The sequence below is a fragment of the Beta vulgaris genome, chromosome 7 (assembly GCF_026745355.1).
Source record: "Beta vulgaris subsp. vulgaris cultivar EL10 chromosome 7, EL10.2, whole genome shotgun sequence".
Lineage (NCBI taxonomy): Eukaryota > Viridiplantae > Streptophyta > Magnoliopsida > Caryophyllales > Amaranthaceae > Beta > Beta vulgaris.
The window spans coordinates 45855137-45879637 of NC_079208.1; the positions used below are offsets into that span (position 1 = coordinate 45855137).

General features: G+C 36.3%; 2 protein-coding genes across 2 annotated transcripts; one reads left to right on the top strand and one right to left on the bottom strand.

The window, feature by feature from the left end:
• Positions 1 to 4334: 4334 nt before the first annotated feature.
• Positions 4335 to 5875, top strand: LOC104884062 (uncharacterized). Its single transcript, XM_057390843.1, has 3 exons — positions 4335 to 4449; positions 4646 to 4964; positions 5065 to 5875. Exons 1-3 carry the CDS (start codon positions 4335 to 4337, stop codon positions 5873 to 5875), a joined length of 1245 nt encoding a protein of 414 aa, XP_057246826.1.
• A 15080-nt stretch (positions 5876 to 20955) lies between these two features.
• Positions 20956 to 23715, bottom strand: LOC104884050 (cytochrome b561 and DOMON domain-containing protein At4g12980). Its single transcript, XM_010668643.4, has 3 exons — positions 22948 to 23715; positions 22083 to 22337; positions 20956 to 21565 (listed from the first exon to the last, which is right to left on the bottom strand). Exons 1-3 carry the CDS (start codon positions 23572 to 23574, stop codon positions 21296 to 21298), a joined length of 1152 nt encoding a protein of 383 aa, XP_010666945.1. The 5' UTR covers positions 23575 to 23715; the 3' UTR covers positions 20956 to 21295.
• Positions 23716 to 24501: the final 786 nt, after the last annotated feature.

Here is a 24501-nt window from a genome sequence, read left to right on the forward strand (position 1 = left end):
TATATTTTAAAATGATAATACTAAATACCACTTTGTCTAGTGGTTAAGACTTTAGTATATGAACTTAAGGTCACATGATCAAAGCCTATGATATACAATTTCTAATTTTTTTATTGTAACTAGATCACATAAAATAAAACGCCATTAATAAGAGCATCACGTTGTACTATTCCTTATTTAAAAATGCATTTTAATAGATTTATATAGATTGCAAATGGGAAGTAAAAAAAAGGAAAATGACAAGAATAACCAAGAAAATAAAAAGGCAAAGAATAAAAATCCCTTTTCTTTGATTTCAAGATTCCTAGAAAATAGGAAACCTATGGCTATTAATTAGCTAACGCTTGTATATGGGGTTCCGTCACTTTTGACTCTTAGTGGAATCCTTTCAACTATAATGGCCATAGATTTCTGAGAAAATAACACATTAACAATCTTTCAAGGACATGCTTAAAAAAAGGGACATGCTAAACAAAGAAAAAAGGACCTCTTTTGTCTTGTTAATTATATTGGTTAATCGTGTTTTCTATGTGGTCGGTCACACTGAGTGGTCGCCCGAGTGTCAACTCATTCTCAAGAAGCTATATCTTACTCGTTTTTCATTTGAATAAAATTTTTAATTAGTTGTCGAAAAACTATCGAGCTAAATTTTCATCTCTAACGTGAATTTTCCCACAATGTGAAAAATGTCCATTTAAAATTGACCTTTGTGCACAAACCCTTTTAGAATGTCTTGTTTTTTATTGCCTCGATGAACCTTTCTATGTTGAATATGTGAGATGATGACCTTGGAGTTAAACCCCTAATTTATAAAAACACAAAAGGTGCATTACTAAGTTCTAAAAGATAACTAAAATACTAATGAATAAAAGGGGCTACTCTTAGGAACGAATTACTCGTTTGAATGAATGTAGTTAGTCTGACAAATGAGGTCACTCTTAACAATAAAAAGACGTTACTCTTTTCAGCAAATTAATTAGGATACTTTATTACTACAAGGGGATACTAATAAGTTACTCTTATAAACGAATGATTCAGGTTACGCGTATAAATAAATGAGATTACTTTATGAACTATAATGTTTACTCATATGAATAATTGAGGTCGTCGTATTAAATTAGTTACTCGTACTTAACAATAAAAGGAGTTAATTTTATAAACAAATGATGTTACTTTTATTACGAAAGGAATACTAGTTATTTTACTCTTATGAATGATAGTTACTAGTGCGAATAAATATGGTTTCTTTTGTTAATATTGAGGGCTACTCATAGGATTAATTGAGATTACGGGTATAAATAAATGAAGTTTATTAATAATTATATAGGATAACACTAAAGATTAAATGAGGCTACTCATATTATTAAATGAGGTTACTCATAAAATAACTGAAGTTACTTATATAATATTTTGAAGGTTACGCACAGTAATGGAAGGGGTTACTCGCTCTTAGAAATCAATGGGATTACTTTCATAAACAAAAGAGATACTTAAGGAGCTTAGCCTTATAAATTAATGAAGTTACTCGTTCTGAGTCTCTCACGGATGAGGTTACTCTTAACAATAAAAGAGGTTATTCTTATAAAGTATAAACAAAACAAGGTTACTTCATAACATAAGGAAATACTAATCAAGTTACTCTTATGATCAATTGTGTCAACTTCAAATAGAAATTCTCACAACACACTCAACATTTTTGGAAGAATCAAGTTGGAGATAAAATTTTTGCTCGATAACTTTTCAGTGCCTGGTCAAAAGCTCATTTCCGATGACAAAGAGTGAGATGTAACATTTGAATAATGAGCTAACACGAGCACGTGGGCCGACTACATATGATAATTTGTCTAATTTGTTACTTTTATATATTTTCTTTTCAGGATGTCCTTAAAAAATTATTCAATACGTCAATATTTATTTTTATATTCACTAAATTTAGTCCTATAAAGTCTCTTATCAACTCCATCCAAGCAAAATAGAGGGAGTCTCTACTTGGACTAATTATATATACACTTCACTAGTTAAAGATATTATCATCTGATGGCTTCTTATCTTATCAAGCATTTTTCTAAAATGGTGTTAAAAAAAATAAAGTATGTAATTTCCTTATTGGTGTTCAGTATAACGTATTTTCACAATTAGGGAAGGTTTGGATATAACATGGAAGTTTGGCTAAAAGTATTTCCACATTTTAGAGCTCATGTTAGGGAGTCTGGATCTTCTAGAATTTTAGTGAAACTCTGCGAGGTAGAGTTCTATCTGAGCCATATATTTTAAAATCAAGGGCTTATATTGGTGGAAGGGAAATATTTAGGAGTGGATTTTGATGAGATAAAATAGGGGTGTTTTGGAAAGAGAATATATGAGTCATTGAGTTTTTATTCAATGGTTGATATTGCTCAAACTTTACCTCATATTCCAATCTAACTCAAATTCAAAAAAAAAGGGGCAAATTTACATAGAAATGCTATGTGTTAATATGTTATGGTATCAGCTAACTCGGTGTGTAAATTAACACAACAGCTGTGAATAACTTTTAGCTTGGAAATTAGTGGTCTCAAACATCACCAGTTATGTTCATTTTGGTTGATGTCAAAATCCTATGGATTTTCTTTAACATATATGGTATGCAGTTGGTATCTCATGAAAGAATCATGTGTCGTTCATCTGTCAAATGTACGTAAGGCTACATACCATATGTAATTGTAATAGAACATAAATAATAATGCCTCTACGACACTATACCATAAGCACAATGAAGCACTAAGCACATATGAGAAAGTCACTTAAGATTGTTATTCAAAGTATTCAAGTATTCAAGTTTTGTCTATGAGAAATAACTTCACTTAATATTATTATTCCAAGTATTTTAGTTTCTTATAGGAAAATGGTCGTCCATCCTGCACCTACAGGACTTTGAGTCTCCACCATATTTAACTATTCTTTCTTGCAGTTAAAATCCAATAGTTCTCTCCAACATATGTCATATTGTAATTTTATAAGTTTTTCCCGCGTTTTAAGCATAGTACTAGTAGGTTTGAGAACTAGTATGTAGCCTCCTTAAAATGAAAATAGAGTACTTAATGAAACATCTGGTTAAAGCATACCACGATTGTTGGTGGAACAAGCAAAGGGAGGAATCGAGTATTCTGACGAGGATGTGATATAGTCGGCGATGGTGGTATATATTCGACAGGGAAGACTACGGGTGAAAGTTATTTGGATAAAATCCAAAATCCAATCCAATCCAATCCAATCCGAATTAGTACTTCAACCCTTCCACTAAAATACTAAATGCAATTAATTCCTCATTTCCTAAAACTACTATGTTGTTGTTGTGCTTAATTTATTTCATCGGAAAAACTAGAGTTTAAAAAAAAATCGAATTTTCGGATCGGATCCAATCTAGAGTATGAAAATTTAGATCGAATTAGATCGGATTTAAACCCTAATTTGTTTGGGTTTGGACTGAAAATTTGAAATCCAAATCGCACTCCGAACTTTCACCCTTAGGGAAAACAAAGGAAGATTTATGAATCTTGGTTTTTAAGTGGTGAGAGAAAGGAAGTGAGGAAAAAATCTAGGGCATTTTTATTTTGCATTGGTTTGTTAGAACTTGCAATAGTTTTATTTATCGGCCTTAGAAAAAATAGCTTTGATTTTCGAAACCTAGGAGAACACCGTATTATGAAATTACTTTTCGCTTGACTCCTATTAATTATTTTCTTTTCTAATACTTCCTCCGTTTTCTTTTAGATGTTACACTTTCAAAAATTGTGGTTTCCTAGGCAAAAATTGGAGGAGTAATTAGGAGAGAATAAGTGTAGGGGATTAAGGGTGTGGGGACCATCGCACATGGGGGGTTTAAGGGAAGGGAGGAGAGAGAAAAGAGGGGCCACTAGTTGGTTCCCTCCAAGATTATACACGGCTGAGGAGAGAGAAAAGTGGGGGAGCCAATTTTTTTGGCACCAAATGCATTTCCCTCCAAAATTTTCATAAAGTTGAAAATTTGCATAAAATTTAAATTACCCAATTTCAAAAATAGTTTAAGGCTACATTTTCCATACTCTATCCTCTATATAAACCCCCAATATTAAATGGGGGCTTATTTTCCGAAATGAGGAGAGAGAAAATATTGTTAAGCACCATGGTTTAGTTTTTTTACAAAAATCAGATAGTTTCCACAATTCACTGCACACACTGCACATGAATGTTACAAAAAAATTCCTACTAAATTAAGAACTAAAGTTTCCCACAAAAAACTTCAAACTTCAGTCTTCAAAAATCTTCTCCAGCTTTGAATATGGGGTCAGCAGATGAGGGGGGGGGGGGCAGGGATGTTTCGCCTTCAAGAGTTGCTCGAAATTGAAGGCATGGAGGATGAGTTGCTGATGCATGAGATGTGGACACATTACAACAGTGATGATGACACAGAGGATGATGATGATGGAGGTACAACAACAGCAGATGGCATTGAAGCAGACCAACAAATATCAGCAGGGTAACCCACAACAACAAAACACAGAAATAAGAAAATGTAAGTTCATCAACCCAAAAACCACATTTAACTTTAACAAAAAGAAGAATGTTGGTTGATGACCTACTTACCTCTGAAATAAATGGTAAATTTCATGGGGTTTAAAAACAGAAATAGCAAGAAAGCATGGCATAAGTAGGATGACATTAGATAGGATATGGAAAGATGCAAAAAAACAGAGAGAAAGTGGGCATGCCATAGATGTGAGAAACAAAAAAGCAGGAAGATGTGGTAGGAAGCTTAAAGTTTATGATGACAAATGGCTTCAGTCAGTCCCACTTAATCTGAGGACAAGTATAAGGGCATTTGCTGGATATCTTAGAATTCCCCCCTCCACTGTTTACAGTCTACTGAAACGGGGCAAGCTGAGAAGTCACACTAGCAGCACCCACCCAAAACTGACAGAAGATCATAAGATTCAAAGAATGAAGTGGGTGTTACAACACATATTACCAGCAACAAGGACACAACCACCAAAATTTGTTGACATGCAAAATGTTGTTCACATGATGAAAGTGGTTTTATTTAAGTCACATGATGAGGTTTTACTTGCTCCCTGCTGAAGATGACCCTTATAGTTGTTGTCAGTCCAAGAGATTTAAGATAAAACCCATGTTCATGTGTGCCACATCTAGACCTATTAAGGACAGTGAGGGAAGGATGATACATGATGGTAAATTTGGTATCTACCCTTTTGTTGAGTATGCAATAGCTAAATATTCAACTAAAAACAGAAGGGCGGGTACTTTGTTGACAAAGGCAATTGAAAGTGTTACACTACCAGTTATGAGGGACATGATAGTTAACACTATCATACCTGCCATCATGAGGAATTGGCCAGAAGGTGTGTCTAAAGATATCTACATACAACAAGACAATGCTAGACCTCACATTCATGCATCAGACCCAGAATTTATAGCAGCAGCAACTCAGAGTGGATTCAATATCCAACTCATCAATCAGCCACCTCAGTCCCCTGACTTAAATGTGCTAGACTTGGGGTTTTTTAGAGCAATTCAAGCACTACAATATCAATCATTTCCTAAGAATCTAGATGAATTGATTTTAAGAGTGCAGGACTGTTATGATTTCTTTGACCCAGAAGTATTGAAGTACACTTGGTTGCAATTACAATATGTTATGGTAGAAATACTAAAGTGCAAAGGGGGGAACAATTACAAGAATCCACACCATGCAAAAAGAAAGTTAGAGAGACATGGATTACTTCCAGAAAATGTTGAAGTTGACCAAGCATTGATAGAAGAGGCAGTTACTTATTTGAATGAGAGGTTTGTGAATGTAGGTGAAGCATTTGACTACTTAGATGCACATCAAGAGTAGAATGACCAGAAGATGTGGCAATTTTTTTTTGCACATAATGAAGCTGTGTATGAAGGAAAAGAATGGGGAGCAACTTTTTGGTATATAACAAGTATAGAAGAAGATGAAGGAAATATTTGCACAAATACACAGGTATACTATTTGCAACACTTTTGTTAAAGATTATGGAGAAGATGAAGCAACACTTCTAAGCAAACCAGGAATTTTTTGGAGGGTTCTTGTTTACTTATTAAACTGTTTTGTACATGTTGAAGGACTGGTTTGTATAAGCAGTGATGCAAGATTTATTGAAGTTAAGCATTTTTGGTGATTTTATTTTTTTGCATGTCAACAAGTTTAAAGTGAATTGTGTTTTATTAAATCCATCAGTGATAATTGCATAGCTCATTGAGGAAACAATGGATGATTTAAAACCTCAACTCATTGGTTTAACACCAATAAGGAGCAAATCATCTAATGCTCTTCAAGCCCAAAGCATGAGTCCCTTCATCATCTAGATTTTCATTTGTAAAAAATATTGGGACTCAGGTGGGGAGCAAAAGGGGCTCATTTTATAAACAGTTGGGGACTTAATTCATAGTGAATACCAGACATGAGTAATTAAATCATTAGCCAATTGGTCACCCTTTACCTCCAATCCAAACCAACACCCATAGGCAACCCAAAAAACAGAAGGCAACCAAAAACAGAAGGCAACCAAAAACAGAGGACAACCAAAAACAGAGGGCAACCAAATACCAACATCACAATATCCATCATAAGAATAATAGCCAACCATTATTTCATAGTGAAAACCCAACACTTTATGGCATCATAAATTAAATCCAAAACCAACACCCATAGGCAACCCAAAACACAGAAGGCAACCAATAACAGAAGGCAACCAAAAACAGAAGGCACCCAAAAACAGAAGGCAACCAGAAACCAACATCACAATATCCATCATAACAATAATAGCCACCCATCAATTCATAGTGAAAACCCAACACTTTATGGCATCATAAATTAAATCCAAAACCAACACCCATAGGCAACCGAAAAAACAGAAGGCAACCAATAATAGAAGGCAACCAAAAACAGAAGGCAACCAAATACAAAAGGCACCCAAAAACAGAAGGCAACACCATACCAACAGAAGGCAACCAAAAACATAAGGCAACCTAAAACAGAAGGCAACACAATACCAACAGAAGGCAACAAAAAGCAGAAGGCAACCAAAAACAGAAGGCAACACAATACCAACAACATAGGCAACCAAATACCAAAAACATAATTTGCAATTAAAAGAGTTAGGATGATGGAACCTCAGGGAGTCAAATTACTGTTTTTTCGCCTGATTAGGAAGCAATGAGAATCAGGATCAAGTTCTGAACTTGTGCAGGGACTCATTGGAATTTCAAGCTCACCCTCCTCAGCCTCATCATCATCCAAGAGTTCTTCAACCACATCGAAGACATTGAACCCCCCATCAGACTCCACATACATTGCATACGTTGTGCCTTCATCGTCATAGACGTTGAAGGCCGTAGCACTGCAACCCACACACTGACATTTCCCCTTCCTCTTAAACCCCAAAATTTGCTTCTCCTTCTCCTTGACCTCTTGAACCTTACCATTTTTTCCAACTGTGTAAAAACACGGAGCCCTTAAGGTGCAAATGATCTCATGGGTAGAACGCAGCATATCCTTACCTTTTTTCCCATCCCCTTCTTCCTCAACTCTCGATCTAGGCCTCAACCTTTGTGAAATTGGTCTGAGGTCCAAGATCTGCTCATTTTCGGGACTCATTTTTTGAGCGTTGGAAGAAGAAGAGGGACGGAATTCCCTTGCTAACCCCGTAACCAGGTAAAACTCATCAACCACCACACCCAAAGCCTTGAAGGCAAAAGGGCGAAGCAACTGCTTTGTGTCTCCACTGTCAAAAAGCCTTCTTGGCCAAGGAGACACAGACTCAAATGCATGCATCAACTCGCGAATGGAATCAGATTCATCAGCGTCATCAGTTTGGAACAACGCATCAACAAGGGGTTGGAGATTAGGCACATATAACTTCGACATTTTTTTAGGGTTTTTTTTCTGAAAAGAAGAAACAAGATCTAGGGTTTTTGAGCACTTGAAGATGAAATAGAGGGAAAACAGTGAGGATTTCAAGAGATGAATGGAGAATTCGAAAGTTTAAGGGGAGATTTGAGGAGGAAGTGAAGAAATTCAAAGAGAGAAACTGAAGTTCTATAGAGAGAGGAAGAGAAGATCAGAAGAGGAGAAATGAAAGTGGAGAGAGAAAAGATGAAGTTTTGAGGGGGAGTGTTACAAGTTCGTAGTTTTAGGGTTGGGGAATTGGGGGGTTTGGGGAATTGGGGAAGAACTTTAATGGAGGGGATGAATCAGTGTGAAAACAGTTGGGGGGTTGAATCTATTAAATGATCATGGGGAAGATGGAAAGGTTGTTGGGGGGATTTAATTTTGGTGGGAATGGTTAAAATATGATTAGATTAGTTAGTGATTTAATAGGGTAGATTAAGAGAGTTTTAATTTTTAAATGGGTAGTTAGTATGGGTAAGATGGACATTTCACTAGGCAAAAGTTACTAAAATAGGAAAAAAAAAGTGTAACATCTATTTAGAAACATACAATTTAAGAAAAGTGTAACATTTAAAAAAAGGGATGAAGTATTAAATTGGGAACTCATTTGTTTTAATCAATATTAGTATTGATTTCGTTTATATATGGCCGCCATTTCTTTTTCTAAACTCATATAGTACTTCCTTCGGTGAGCGTAACCTCTCAGGAAAAAGGTGAGAGTCATGCATGGTATTATGGTGTATGGTAGTAAGTAGCATCAACTTTTCATGAAACACAGGAGAATTACAAGTTTGACTATAATCACTAATTTATACCATCTGATTTGAAATATATTCTAGCATCATGTATATAAAAATTAGCATTTTTGTACGCTATGCGTACGTGTCATATTAACATTTTTTTTAATTAGTTATAAAAATCATCAGAGTCACAAAAATTTTGATTCGAATAGACATTTGTAATTAATTTTAATTTTTAAAATATATTTTTCTTAAATTAATAGTCGTTTTTTTTAGTTATTGTTTATCATTATCAAATATAGTATTGATATGGACATATAAAGCAGAAGAAAGCTTGTGCTCAAATAAAGTGGAAGAATATGTGTATCAGATTCAATCGTTGAATAATAACGTGGAAGAGTTTGATTTATATAAGAGTAATTATTGAACGATAATCAACATTTAGATTTGAAAATATTATTAGTATAACTATTAATATGAAATTTAAGTTTTTATTTTTTTTCTGATTGTGTCAATCCAGTTATATTGTCAATTTAATTTTTAATCAGAGGCTTTCACACATATGTAAGAATATGAAATCATTCTCCTTAATTTAAATCTAATTAATATTTCAAATTCAATTCCATTGTTAACTTGTTCAATATATATGGCAAGTAGGATGAAGAAAATATTATTTTATATGTATGACAATTAAAATTCATTAATGGTATCTAAGACTTTTTGTAAGGGGATACCATCTTCCTCCCCCTTCACTTATATAATCTCCCTTCACTTATATAATAGAGATAAGTGTAAATTATAAAAATATACTTCTTAGATAATTATAATGAAACAGTTTCTAAAACATGTGCGTGGAGCATCTGATTTAGGAAGCTCACAGTAAGCAATAACACACTCAGGCACACAACTCATCTGTACCATATTATTGGCATTCACAGGACCATTTAGGAAACATCACTGGGTAGATCGAAGATGTTCTAACCGAACAATTCATATAAATGACTTCTCGGGCTTTTACTGCTTTCTAGCATTTTTTACACGTTATGTGTATGTGTTATATTAACGTTTTTTTTTTCTCAATTAATTATCCATCACTGTTACAAAAAAAAATAATTCCAACATACATTTATAATTAATTTAAATTTTTTTAGTCCTAAAAAGAACTAAAAGTTCACGAACTCCACAGAGCGATAGATGCCTTTGTGGACCCCATAAATGACAATATCTTGTCAAAAATTCTAGAAGCTTTATTAGTACTAATAGAGAACTTATCTCTAGTATGTTTTGCACGAAAATAGATCTCATAATGATTATGTAAACTACCTGATGACTACATAAAGGGGGAAATAACTTCGCCACTTTCTCTGAGGCTCCGTTTGGTAGGGCGTAAAACATTTTCAGTGTAAAATGATTTTCATGGAAAACAATTTACAATGAAAAACACAATTCCAAAATTAGTTTTCCGTTGTTTGGTTTCATGTAAGGAAGATGATGAAATGAAAGGGAAAGTAAGGAGGTAGTGAGAAAAGTGGACAAGAGAGACAAGGAAAACAGTTTTCCCATCATTTTGAAAGGAAAATGGTTTTCCATCATTGGGAGAGTAATTTTACCCCAAGGGAAAATGGTTTTACACTCTTTTGCCAACCAAACAATGTAAAACTAAAAATGAAGGAAAACAGTTTTCCGAGAAAACGTTTTACGCCCTACCAAACGGGGCCTGAAGGATGACCCATCCGTCAACGCCACAATTTAAACTCTGAAACAACTCCATGCACTGAAACCCGTCGAACCAGACACCTTCATTGAAGTAGCAGTAAAGTTCATTCTTTCTACGTCCCATTCCAATCAGCTCCTTTAGTTGGTCTTGTATAACACATAGAGAAGAGGAAATTTTGAACAATACAGTGCAAATCATTAGTAATAAAAGTTTTGAAATAGAAATTAAGTTGCAACTGAACTGAGGAACAATTGAACATTAGAAAGGGTAATATTAGGGGAAAGACAAACAGATCCCTTCGTATAGTAGTAGCAACCACCGAGTCACCATTAGGAAGCCCAACGGGACATGATGGGATATCAACCAAATCAAATAACCAAGAGATCTCACCGGTGACGCGATATGTAGCACCCGCATCAAGAATCTAGGAGTTCAAATCAAACGTACCATTTAACCTATCATCCGGAAGTCAAGTGTTACGGAGATACCTCACAAGGGCCTTCCACTATTTGGCCGAGAACATTTTAAAGGAAACTGAGGTTGATGGTGAGGTTGTGGGCTAGGCGCAGTGTGAACAGCGTTAGCTTGAGGTGTGTTGGGCTTGTTGTGCCACACCCACGACCTGCTCAAGCGCGAGACCCACAGCCCGCTTGTCTGGAGGAATTGGGTCAGCCCTCAGAGTGACCCATGATCTCATAGCAACCCTTAATTTCATATCCCTGCTTTTTGCAATTAGTGCAAAAAAAATAAGAGAGTAGCATTAGAGGCTTCGGTGGCCTAGTTTATTGCAATGTCTACAGATGAGTCAATCGCTGAACCCACGTGCACGACCCAGATGTATGAAGACATCAAAGCAGAGTACTTCACACGGTAAAGTATTTTCAGTTTAAACTAAGTGAATCCTCTCATCTTGAATGATATGTTGGTACGCGCGATCCAACAAGGGCAAAGGATCCATTGATAAGATTTGCATACGAAGAAGCGAGTGATATTTAGAATTGATACCTATAAAAAAATCATGTACGACGAGTTTCATGAAGCGAACCTACGTTGCAATACGAACAACAAGTGCAATTAATTAATGGAACATGTTGAAATAAATCTTCCCATAAAGCGCTATATCAAGCTTTGGATTTGGGGAAGGTTGTTGAGGTGGATGAGGCGGTGGCGGTGGTGTTCGTTGGGCATCATCGTCGACCATGATTATTGTGGGAGAAAAAAATCATCCTTGTCGATACCATGTAAAATATGATTAGGTTAAAGTTGTGTTTCCTTCTCAATAATAAATAAATCAATACATAGTTACAAGAATCCTATCTCCACAAGGTAACCTATCCTAATCATCATAGTAGTATATATTAAATAATCTTTTCTTCTTCCTACTTGCCATAAATATTGAACAAGTTAACAATGGAATTAAAATTAAAATTTCAATTGAATATTAAATTAAGAAGAATGATTTCCTCTTCTTATATATGGGCTAAAAACTCTGTTAAAAAAATTAATTTACAATATAACTTGATTGACACAATCAGAAGAAAAAATAAAATTTTGAATTTCATTTTAATAATTATACTGATAATATTTTAAACCTTAAAATTGATTATTATTTGATAATCTCTATTATATAAATCAAACTCTTTCACTTTATTAATATTTAACAATTGAACCAGGTATGCAAATTCTTCCACTTTATTTTAGCACAACGTTTCTTTTGCTTTATATTTCTTTCTCTCAATACTATATTGAAATAATGATGAACAAACAACTAAAAAATCATTTAAACATTGATTTAAGATAAATATGTTGATGGTTATTCTAGAGAAGTTTGGATTTATTTAACGGTGGATAAACTGGAGTATTTCAAATGTTCATGAGTTTTATTGCTATGGTTGATCGATAATTTTCTACCACTATAAAAACTTATTCAAAGTGACAATGGGACGGAGTTTAATTGTTTGCATGATTACTTCAATGCCCCGAAAATAATTTTTCAAACCTCTTGTATTTCTACCCCTCAACAAAATGGACATGCTGAACACAAGCTTCAACACGCTTTGAATGTTGGTCAGGCATTGCTTTTCAGGCCAACCTTATTAATCGTACTCCCACACCCTTACTCAACAATAAATCTGTTTTAGATGTTCTTAAAGGATTTTCATCAGCTTATGAGGCTTTTTGCTTGTCTTTATTTTGCTCATAATCACATAACCAAGGGTGATAAATTTGCTAGTCAGAGACGGAAGTGTATTTTTGTTGGTTACCCTTGGCAAGAAAGAGGGAAATTATATGACCTTGACAATAAAGAATTTTTCTTATCTCGTTATGTCAAATTCTTTGAGGAAGTCTTCCCTTTTCTTACCCCATCAATATTGATCCCCTCTCTTTATTTCCTCCACCTAATGAACCTATTCATGAAGATTTTGCATTTTTGGATTTTGTACAAGTCCTCGTTACTCCTTCTGAGCCCAGCACCACACAAAACCATCCTTATCCTTCTCCTAAGCCTAGCGCTCCGCATTAGGGGTGCAAGTTCGGTTCTTGATAATTCAAATGACAAAAATAACAAAAAAACAATAATTCATAATCATTTGTAAAACAACAAAAATAATGAAGACAACTTCACGGACAGAGAAGAGAAGAACGGTGAAGCAAGAGCAACATAGCCCATATAAGATGAACTAAAACTTTTTAAAGTTCGGTTTGTTTTTGGTTTCTTAAAACAAAAAGTGAACCAAGTCGAAAATCGAAAAAATTATATTCTGCCAGTCCAAACCAAATAGAACGTTTAAAAAAAAACCAAATTATTAATTCGGTTTGGTTTGATTCATTTTTTTGGTTTTTATCCAAATAAATTGCACCCCTACTGATAAGTGCGTTTCTAACGCACTTTATGACCTCCTTTTGGTTTAGTTTGGTCCTCCTCATTCTCTTTTCTCCCCTCTTTTCTCCTCATTTCCCTTTCTACTTCCTCACTTGATCATTGATTGATCATAGTGACATTTTGCTAGATTTTCGATCTATTTTGATCGAATTTCTAGTATATATGTTTTCACCAGATTTTCTCGTGTTTTCATTGCAGGTATGACCCTTTTCGAGGTCGAGTACTGCGAGATACGACTTAAGGGGAAGAGCTAGAGAAACTGAGGGAGCTTGAGGTGCGCTTGGAGGCCCTCGCACACAATGGTGCGCCCGCACGTGCAACTGGTGCGCCCGCACCTTCAGCGATTTTAGAGGCAAATAACAGAAAACTTGGTGCGCCCGCACCATTTGATGCAACATTCCAAGTTGAGGCAGATAGATTAGTGTGCCCACACCTGATAATGGTGCGCCCACACCATGCGTTTCCGGAAAAAAGATCGTGGCTTCATTTAAACGATGGTTATGTTTTGATTGAGAACTTATGCTTTATTCTAGAGTTTAGAGAGTATTTTTTAGGGTTCATACTAGAGAGACAAACACTTGAGTTTTATTGAGATTTGAGAATTATTAATCATAGTTTGTGATTCCTATAACATTCAAGGTACTTTTCATTCAATTTAATTTGAAGTTTCAGTTTTTATTTCATTCTTTTTGTGTTTGTTCTTGTTCTTAGTTATTCTTAGATATTCATTCTCATAGTCTCATAATTTTGATTTCTATTAGTTTAATTATCTCTTAATCATGTTTAGCCTTAGATTAGTCATATATTTTATGTTTAATTGCTTAGAATCCATGATTAGTGAGTAGTTTCATATCTAGGGTTAGGGTGAAAGTATGAATTAGGGTTTTAAATGTTTTGTTGTTGAGATTGTGATGTTCTAAAGAAGGTTATGCATTGGTCTTGGTGTTTTGAAACCTTAGGATAGATATTAATCATATTTATACTTTGGTATTTTGAATTCAAATATTCTTGAATCGAATTTTGAACTCTTTTATCATCCCCAAGAATCAACTTACTTTTCTAGGCCAAGATGTTGGGTAGAGATTAAGGGGATCCTTTATTAGAGGTTTTCCGAATTTATCGAATCTCTTAATCAATTGACTAAAGACCATTTGAGAGAGGATTTAGTTGATTGATTAAGTGATTACTCTTGAGGACCATTCGAGAGAGGACTCGAGTATTTTAGAGGGAAACTAAACCTTGCATAATCATCTCTATTACATCACAATCACATTAACATTCATTGTCCATTCTTGTTCATACTAGTAACCTTAACTCTAGTGTCTTCCTATTTGATAATTTAACTCGTGTTATTTGCTAGTTCTAGTTTTTAGCTAGTCATAGTTGTTACCAAATCTTTTCAAACCCCCAAATACACTTTAATTAGGTAATTTAGACTTGATAGACTTTAATTAATCCCATTTTCCCTGTGGATCGACCCTTGACTTACCCTTACTATTTTCTTAGTAATTGCTTGTTAGGATTTAGAAATATTATTTGGAAAGTGATTTTTGGTGTCTTAACGACACACTAAAAACCTGTTATGGCGCCGTTGCCGAGGGAAATTGTGCTATTAATTGAAGTTTATTTTAGTTTAGCTTGCTTAGTTGATTTTTCTTTTAGTTTCTTTTGATTGTGGTTGTTATTTGCTAATCCTCTACTTAGCTTTGTGTTACATGAGAAAAAGAGCTCACGGTTCACCCACTTTGCCTTTAGATCCTGAAATTGACTGCACACTGCGAAAGCTTCGGAAAAATGTGGAAAATTCGTCTTTGGGTTCCGAGCCATCTTCACCAGACTCAAGTACAACAAGTGAAGTTGAAGCAGAAATGGGTGAAGCAAATCCACAACTCTTTAGGGATTTCGGAAATTCGGGTTCCTACGTTCTTCAAGGTGGTATTTGACTTCCCACCACCACTACAAATTTCAACATTCATCCTCGGTATACTCGGATGGTGAAAGCAGAGTAATTTTGTGGGAGGTCGGATGAAGATCCTATTGACCATCTCGACAGGTTTCTTGAGATTTGTGCTATGATAACAACAAATGACATCTCCCCTTACTATACAAGATGCATTTGTTCCGATCAAGATGGTGAAATTAAAGGCCAATGAAGATGAAAAGAAAAAATGAAATTAAAATGAAAAGGCTATAATAGATGAAATCCTATAGTGACATACACTCGATGTGAAAGGATTGAAAATGGCTTAGGGTCAGGACCCTCTGACTCATCCTAGAAAACCATAAATAAAAGACTATGCCCTTTTGAATTGTTGATGCGCTGCGCAAAAGGGGTTGTTAGTGACGCTGATTCTCGTTGTAGCAAGCATTAGAAGCCTATTGTCATTGATCATGTTTTGCAACACATTGATGATATTTAACACTAGATGTCAGATGTTCATTGTTCTGTTGGAATTTGCTATACAAATGTAGGTTACAACTTTCAAATCTTCTTTTAGGTGCAGGGTTCAGAGTAGACCCTATAGAAGTGATAACGCCTCTAATGTAAAGGCAGTAAATCCTATGGAAGTGATCGCGCCTCTAATGTGAAGGCAGTCAAAAGTAATCTTCATGACTAAATGAAGTCGAGGTGTTGATAGTGCGATAGATGATCTTTAGATTAGGCTCATATTTTGTTCCCCTTTAGGCATTCCTAAGTTGTAATCTCTCGATCGGTCATGAACGGAACCGAGTGGATCTTGCTTATAAGTTTTGAGAATTGATCTTCGAAATAAGAATTGGAAATTGGGATGGAGAGTGGAAATGGAAGTGAGAAATGAGGACGAAAGTGAAAATAGGAATGAGGAATGAGAAATGAAATGTAGGATTAAAAATGGGTATGGTTATTGGACTAGTATGGGCTTGACCATGATGGAGACACGGGCCTAACTATATGTAAATGCAGACACGTGGACTGGACTTGACTGGACTATGCAAGCATACTAGACTCAATAATTTGGCTTTTATGATAGTTTCACTAGACTTAATTGATTGCCTTTATGGACTTATGGGTAATTGGTTTGGCCGGACTCAATGATATGGGATTTTCTGGACTAGTATGGGCTTGACCATGATGGAGACACGGGCCTAACTATATGTAAATGCAGACACGTGGACTGGACTTGACTGGACTATGCAAGCATACTAGACTCAATAATTTGGCTTTTATGATAGTTTCACTAGACTTAATTGATTGCCTTTATGGACTTATGGGTAATTGGTTTGGCCGGACTCAATGATATGGGATTTTCTGGATCTAAGATGAACTAGCTTCGCTAGACTCAAATATTTTGGGACATTATGGAATTAAGGTAAACTAGCTTCGCTAGAGTTGGAATGCTATTATATGTAATGTGGGAGTAGCTTCGCTAAACTCAGAGGGTGCCTTTATGGTCTTAGGGGTGACTAGCTTCGCTAGGTCTAAAAGGTGTCGTTATGGTCTTAAGGATGACTACCTTTGCTAGGTCAAATGATGTCGTTATGATCTTAAGGGTGACTAGATTTGCTAAGCCAAAGGGGGTCGTTATGATCTTAAGGGTGACTAGCTTCGCTAAGTCAATGGGTGTCGTTATGGTCTTAACGGTGACCAGCTTCGCAAAGTCAAAGAGTGTCGTTATGGTCTTAAGGGTGACTAGCTTCGCTAAGTCAATGGATACTGTTATGGTTTTATGGGTGACTAGTTTCGCTAGGTCAAAGGATGTCGTTATGGTCTTAAAGGTGACTAACTTCGCTAAGGCAACAGGTATCTTTATTGTCTTAAGGGTAACTAGCTTTGCTAAGTCAAAGGGTGCCGTTATGGTTGTAAGGGTGACTAGCTTCTAAGTCACAGGAGGGTGTCGTTATGGTCTTAAGGATGACTAGCTTTGCTAGGTCAAAGGGTGTCGTTATGGTCTTAAGGGTGACTAGCTTCCTTAGGTCAATGGGTGTCATTATGGTCTTAAGGGTGACTAGTTTCATCAGGTCAAAGGATGTTGTTGTGATCTTAATATGGACTAGGTTCACTAGGTCAAAGGATGCCGTTATGGTTTTAAGGAAGACTAGATTCGCTAGGCCAAAGGGTGTCATTATGATCTTAAGGGTGACTAGCTTCGCTAGGTCAATGTCGTTATGGTCTTAAAGGGTGAGTAGGTTTGCTAAACTCAAGGGGTGCATTTACGGTCCTATGGATGACTAGTTCTGCTAAGTCAAAAGGTGTCGTTATGGTCTTAAAAGACTGCTAGCTTCGCTAGGCTTAATGGTTTGGACTTTGTCCTATATTGGTTTGGAAATGAACTCGATTAGACTTAGGAAATGAGTTGGGCCTTATATGGATCTAATTTTAGACTTAGTCCTATATTGGTTCGAATTAGACTGTGAGATGCACATGGACTTGACATTAGATTTGAATATACTTAGATTAGACTTGGACTGGGCGTGAGATAAAATAGGGTTCGCATAAAGATAAAAATGGGCCTAGATATTGACAAGAGCTAGACTTATATGGGCCTGAGATTGCATCTAATGCAAGCGAATGTATGGACTCGAAATGCACATTGGCCAAAATGAATGCGAGATAGACTCTAATGCATATGGACCTAGAATGAATGCAAGTGGATTGGATTTCGTTGAATTGGATTGAGTGAATGTGTTTAGAACGGGGCTTAGAATTTTCAAAATTCATTTCACTAGTAGAATAATTACTTATTGCTGCGGTCATTAAGTGGCATGTTGCAACGGTTTTGACCGCGTAGCAATTAAGGGGGCAGCAATAGGTAAATATTATATTGCTGCGGGTTTTAACCGCAACCATATTTTAAGATATTGTTGCGATTCGTAGCCAAAACCGCAACAATGTATTACACCTATTGCTGCGTTTCCTAGCCAAAACCGCAGCAATAGGTACTAGTACAGGTAAAAAAAAAAAATTTTTTGCATTTTACCATCAGATTTGGAAAATAAAAATGCTGAAAACAATAGAACACTAACAAACTCGAATTGTAGCACTTTGTTAACGATAGAATTAGGTCGAATTGATTTCCTTGCCTTTCTCATTCATCTTAAAGGTAAATATACAGTGTAGTTTGTATCCCAACAGAATAGGAAACTAACTTTAAAGAATATATATATATATATATAAGATATACAAGAAAAATACACAAAAAAAACCAAAATAAAGAAACCTAACATTTCATTCTAAAAAAAAATATCAATAAAAATAAACATCAGATCTGGACAATAATAATAAAAAAATCCTAATACAAAACAATCGTGATAGCCGCTAGTGGCGAGCCTTGAACGTTAAAACGCCACCAGCGAACGCCGTCGAACAAACGAACCGATCTGGCGAGCGACAAACCTGGCGAGCGATGAACTTGACGAGCAAACGTTGAAACTCTGGCAAGCGACGAACCTGGCGAGCGATGAACTTGGCGAGCGACGAACCTGGCGAGCGAACATTGAAACTCAGTTGAGCAAACGTTGAAACTCAGGCGAGCGGGAACGTTGAAACTCAAGCGAGCGACGAGCCTGGCGAGTGATGAAGGAACCGAAGAATCCTAAAATGAAAAAAAAAACTCAAAAAACCCTCTCCACCCACCATAACCACCCATTCTACCACCGCCTCCCCTCCCATACCAACCATCACCCACTTCCTCTTTCACTGCCAGCCACATCACCCCCTTCCCCCTTCACTGTCGGCGTCGGACCATCCTCTCCGCCGGCGCCGAGGCTTCCTCCCTTGCCGCCGATCTTAACCCAAGACCCACGAACCCTCCCCGACCCTCTTTCCTCCCACCCCGACCAGTCTTCGCACCTCCCTCTCTCTTATCTAATAAAACCGAAACCCACCACCTTCCACACTATTTTCGAACCTCTCTCTCCTCTGGCGAAGAACCAGTTGCAATTTAGGGTCGGAGAGGGTGGTGGGTGGTGGAAATCAGAGGGGATAGGTGGGTGCTGGAAATCGGAGGGCTGGAGTTTAGGGGTCTGAAATGGTGTGGAAGGTGGTGGGTTTCGATTTTGTTAGAGAAGAAAGAAGGAGGTGCGGCGGCCGGTTGGGGTGGGGGAAAGAGGGTCGGGGAGTATTCGTGGGTCCTAAGTTATAGTCGGCGGCAGGGGAGGAAGTTTGGGCGCCGGTAGAGTAGATGGTCCGGCGCCGACAGTGAAGGGGGAAGGGGGTGATGGTGGCTAGGGGAGGAGAGGGGGTGGTAGGATGGGTGGTTATGGTGGGGGTGGTTTGGTTTTATTTTATTTCAAAATCAGTTTTTTGTAATTGTAAAATCAAATTTTTAATTAAAAATGATTTTAAAATGCATTAGGGTTAAAGAAAACAAAAAAAATAGAGTTGAGGGTTACCAAATAGAGGAAAGATAAAAATTGTCTAGCAAATAGAATTTAAAAAAGTTAAGGGTCACCATATAGAATTTTTCTAGTTTGTTCTGTTCATGTGCTATCTCAATTTATGCAGACACCTAGACAAGAACATTGAGATGTTGCTCTTCGTGTTGTTCGTTATTTAAAAGGCACTCCTTATTAGGGAATTCTTTTGCGTGTTGGTCTCACTACAGGGATGATGTGGTTCAGATTTGGTTGCTTGTCCTCTCACTATACGCTCCTTGACATGTTGGATTGTGTTCTTGGAAAATTCTCCTGTTTCATGGAAAACCAAGAAACAAGATACAATATCTCGCTCATCTTAGAGGCAAAATATAGATCTATGGTTGTGACTTGTGAATGAAAATGGTTGAAAGCTTGTTATTAAGCTTAGGAGTAAATCATCTGAAGGCTATTCCTTTGTTCTCTCATAGCCAGTCTGCATTGCATATTGCTAATCATGTAGTTTTTCACGAACGAACAAAGCATATTGAGGTTGAATGTCACTTTGTTCGGTGATGCTATCACAAATGGCCTTACTGCACCTTCTTATGTCTCCACCAAGGCACGACTTGCAGACATCTTCATGAAGACACTTGGCAAGGCACAATTTGAGTTTATTCTGTCCAAGTTTGGCATTATTGATCCTTCCCATGCTCCAACTTAATGGAAGTGTTAGAGAATATTATGGTATTAAGGAGTTTCCTTATATTAGGAGTCCTTGTTTTAGATAAGTATTTAGTGTTTCATATGAAGATTAGGAAAGGTTCCTTGTGGGATTCTTGTAACTATATATCGATTTATTCCTTTATAAGAAGGCAACACAACTTTAAGCTAATCATATTTTACATTATTCTACAAAACGTTTGGCTTAGGGATATACGAGGCTTGACTATAACATTTGAGTTCCCATCACAAGGCAGTCTCTCGGGATCGCGGTGAGGTTTAATGCTATGGGTTGATCCTATAGCACACATGCCCCATTACTAGGTCCTCTCTCAGGATCTACATAGGAGAAGTATGCCGGGAATATGAGGCTCGGACCCGTGACAACACGAGCTGAATCACTAGATCCTATCTAAGGATTGCGATGAGGGTTTATAGCAGGAGTACCATGCTTGATTCCATGACCACGAGACCACGGAAGAATGCTCTTACCACTCAAGCAAGAATGAGCGGACAACTTTTTGCTCAATCTGCTGCTGCTCGTCAGTTAGTAACTAGTCATTTAGTAGAGGTAAACAAAGTGCAGACACTAGGAGCACAATTTAGAAAACAAATCACCATTAATCGAGGTAAAACATTACAAATTCCTGTCCTAAGCTAAAACCTGAAATTTAAATTTCTCCATGAAAGAAGAAAAGAATTTAGGAACACACTCGCACAAACAACTGAAACTGATCTCACGTCCTTTCTAGGATTACTAGCTAACATACATAAGATACCAGAAGATGAATCTGCATATATACCACAACTATCACAAGCCAATATACACTATAACAGACAAGTGGGAGAAATATCCCCGTGTTAAATAAGTCAACTATAAAAGTATTTGATGATCCAGCAAATTCCAATCAACGTGTGTTCGCAAACTGCCAAACAATCGATCAAGCGTAGGGCTTGGTGGATCTGCTAGATCTCCTACGCCAGACTACAATCCACGTAAAAAGTTCCAGCAACACAGCAATGGCACCCAACACAATAAGAATGCTAACGTATGTGGATTTCCATTTCTTTTCAGGATCAAGTATATTTAGGCCTTTGAATACATTGATGATCCCAAGGGTAAGGATGGCATATCCAACACTGTGGTGATAAATGTTCCAGTAAAATCTCAACTTGTGCTCTTTCTTCGGTCTTAGAAACAGTGCAAAAATCTGCAAGACCAAACCGGTCCAAAATGAACATAGCCATTCAATGATAAAACAAACAACAATCACGCAACAGTTGTTCTTTACTGGACACATTAGAAGACCCATAATTTTGTTTGTGTAAGGACCATTTGGTACAATACTGACATTCAGTTGGTTATATCAAGATTTTTATAAGTTGCAATAAGTTAGGAAACTATCTGACACCTAAATAGATTCTTTAACAGCAGCCCTTAGCTACTCTCCTAAGATCAGTATACCATACATAAACCTTTCAGTTTCACAATATTAAGATGCATTTAGATCTTCCAAGTACAAGTAAGGTTCAAATAAATGCAGCGTTACCTAATTCGCATTGAGATTTCCTACAGGTTCGCACAATTTGTTAAATTAGCACCTAATAATGTTAGATTATCCTAGAAGTGTACCACTTGCACTTTGTGGGTGGGTGGGTGGGTGGGTGAGGGTTAACAAACTAGGAATCATACATAAATGTAATGTAGTAAAGCACGAAAATGTTAACCTGTAAAGTAGCAAGAGCAAAGAGGGCAATGCCGATGTAGCGATGGCTCGTGTAAACAATCCCTACCGATTTACTTCCGAGCTGAAGACCGGTAGCCCAGCCCGCAACACCAATAGCATATCCAGATATTTGGCATGAAACATGGACATAAAACCATACAGGATCTGCAGACTCAAATGTTCTCAAATATCTTGCTATGATAGCTCCAATTGGAAACAATAGTCCCCAACTAATAGCATTCAATATTCCATGAATCTGAAACATAACAAACAAACAAACAAAATCCAGACCCAAAATGTCAAATTCCAAATCCCAGTTACAACAATAATTTTTAATCCAAACGAATCACACCAAACAAACATGAAAAACATAAACAAAAACCAAAAGGGTAGTTCATAAGCAACATTCTAAATTCAATTGAAGAAAAAAATGGTTCAAGAGTTTCCATTTATGACCATAATTTCATATCTCAATTCCTAAAAATCCAAATTACAACAACAATTTCGCTTCAAAGCAAGCGAACTTATACAATGCAATTGATATAATCAATAAAAACAAAAGATTTAACTTTTATTCAAACACATTCTATCTGTCAAACAAAGCATACAATTTCATATAATTAAACCAAAACTTTATTCCACTACATAATATCAACTTCTTCTACTTTCCTCTTCTCTTTCAAAAAATTAAACACTACATAACATTTTAAACTATAATAGTAAGTAACAAAAAGAACAATTAAGATCCACTAATCATATATTATACTGAAATGACAAAAAAGAATCAAAATTTTCAAAATCTAAGAACAACCCAGATAAGAAAACAAACCAAAAACCAAACCCAAAACAAGAATAAAAGAACCCACATTTCTTTTCTTGGTTGCATCATTGGAACTCGAAGTATCCGATGAAGAACTCCCACTTTGACCCGAACCATTCAAATCCAAACTCCCTTTTGACGCGAGATTTTCGGGTTTAAAGTCATGTTTATCAGGAAATCCTTTAGAAACACTGGGACCCACTTGCCAAACATGGTTAATTTTCCCATCACCCGGATTCTGAACCGTAGCAAATATGGTAATAGACCCATCACCAGAATTAAAAACAGCTCTTTTATCAGAAACATCAAATGAAAGTTTCCCTTCAACAAGGTCAGAATAAGATGAGATATTTAACGTTTTAACAGACATTGTACCATCAGAATTTCTGTAACCGAGAATAGCTTGGGTACCGGCCATGCCGGTAGAAGTGGGGTTAATACCCCAAGCAACCCAACCAGAAGGAGAAGGTGGAGTGGCAGTGAAGGCAATTGAGAGTGACTTGTTGAGACGGTTGTAGGTGAAGTGGAGAGAAGAAGAGAGAGAAGAGAGTTGAGTACATGTTTGGTAGGAAGAAATGAGTTTTGGGGAAGTGCAAGTTGAGGAGAGAGAAGGAGAGAGAGTGAGTAAAAAGAGGAGAGAGAAAAGTTGGGAGATTTGCAGAAGAGAAGCCATTGTTGAGCTGATAAAGTGTGAAGAAGAGTAAAGTTGTGAGGTTGGAAAATGGGAGGTCAGAGGTGGAGTTAAATAGGAGAGAGAAAATTAGGGAGACTGATTAAGGGGCTAATGAGGATGTGACACATATTAAAGAAATGGAGACAAGAAGTGGGAAAATGTTATCAAAGAAAGAAAGAAAGAGGGGTATGGTATGGGATTTGTCACGCTCATGGGAATGTAATGAGTGTAAAGTTAAAATGATTTTTGGAACATTGTTACTACTTTTTGATATTCTTGGCTTCAAATATATAATTTTTTTACTTTTTGCTATGATTTTGCTACTAAGTAGGATATTATATATTTTGGGATTTTTTAAAAATAGGATAAACTGAATTAAATTGAATTGAGAAAAGTTGTATATAAAAGAGTATTTGAATTGAACTAAACTGCAAGAAATTGAACTGAAAATAAGTCTAAATGACCAAGGTCTTAGTTGGTAGAGTTTTTTTTTTTATAAAAATAGTACTTCAAATTTGAAAATTGAATTTATTTATATCATTGCGATCTACGCTTACTTGTTCATTTACTCACACAAAGAAAATGATTTTGCTACTTAAAAAAATTAGTCATGTTAATTTGTATATTGGTAGTTTATTTATGATGTTCAGTGAGAAATTATATATTTCCTCAACTTATTTTTTAGGTTCAAGTTCCAACCGAACAAGTATACATATAAAAAGCAATTTACATGAAATGTCACCTCTTAGGTGATCAAACAAATGAAATTTAGTGTTAAGTCGTGGTAAAAAGTAAAATGGGTATCTCGTATGTAAAAGGGGAGATTTGAGGGTTAGGAGGAAAGAGGGGAGGAAGTTGGGAAAAGTATTACAGAACAAGCTTTGTGAAATCAAGGACAAAGGTGGCTTTCGATTCCATCATGAGCAT

Excerpts from the sequence above, each read along its gene's own strand:
- LOC104884050 (XM_010668643.4), bottom strand. The coding sequence starts at position 23,574 with ATGGCTTCTCTTCTGCAAATCTCCCAACTTTTCTCTCTCCTCTTTTTA. Across the intron at positions 22,338-22,947 it reads ATGCAACCAAGAAAAGAAAT|ATTCATGGAATATTGAATGC; the intron begins GTGGGTTCTTTT and ends GTTATGTTTCAG. Across the intron at positions 21,566-22,082 it reads TTGCTCTTGCTACTTTACAG|ATTTTTGCACTGTTTCTAAG; the intron begins GTTAACATTTTC and ends TTGGTCTTGCAG.
- LOC104884062 (XM_057390843.1), top strand. The coding sequence starts at position 4,335 with ATGTTTCGCCTTCAAGAGTTGCTCGAAATTGAAGGCATGGAGGATGAG. Across the intron at positions 4,450-4,645 it reads AGAGGATGATGATGATGGAG|AAATAGCAAGAAAGCATGGC; the intron begins GTACAACAACAG and ends GTTTAAAAACAG. Across the intron at positions 4,965-5,064 it reads CATAAGATTCAAAGAATGAA|TCACATGATGAGGTTTTACT; the intron begins GTGGGTGTTACA and ends GTTTTATTTAAG.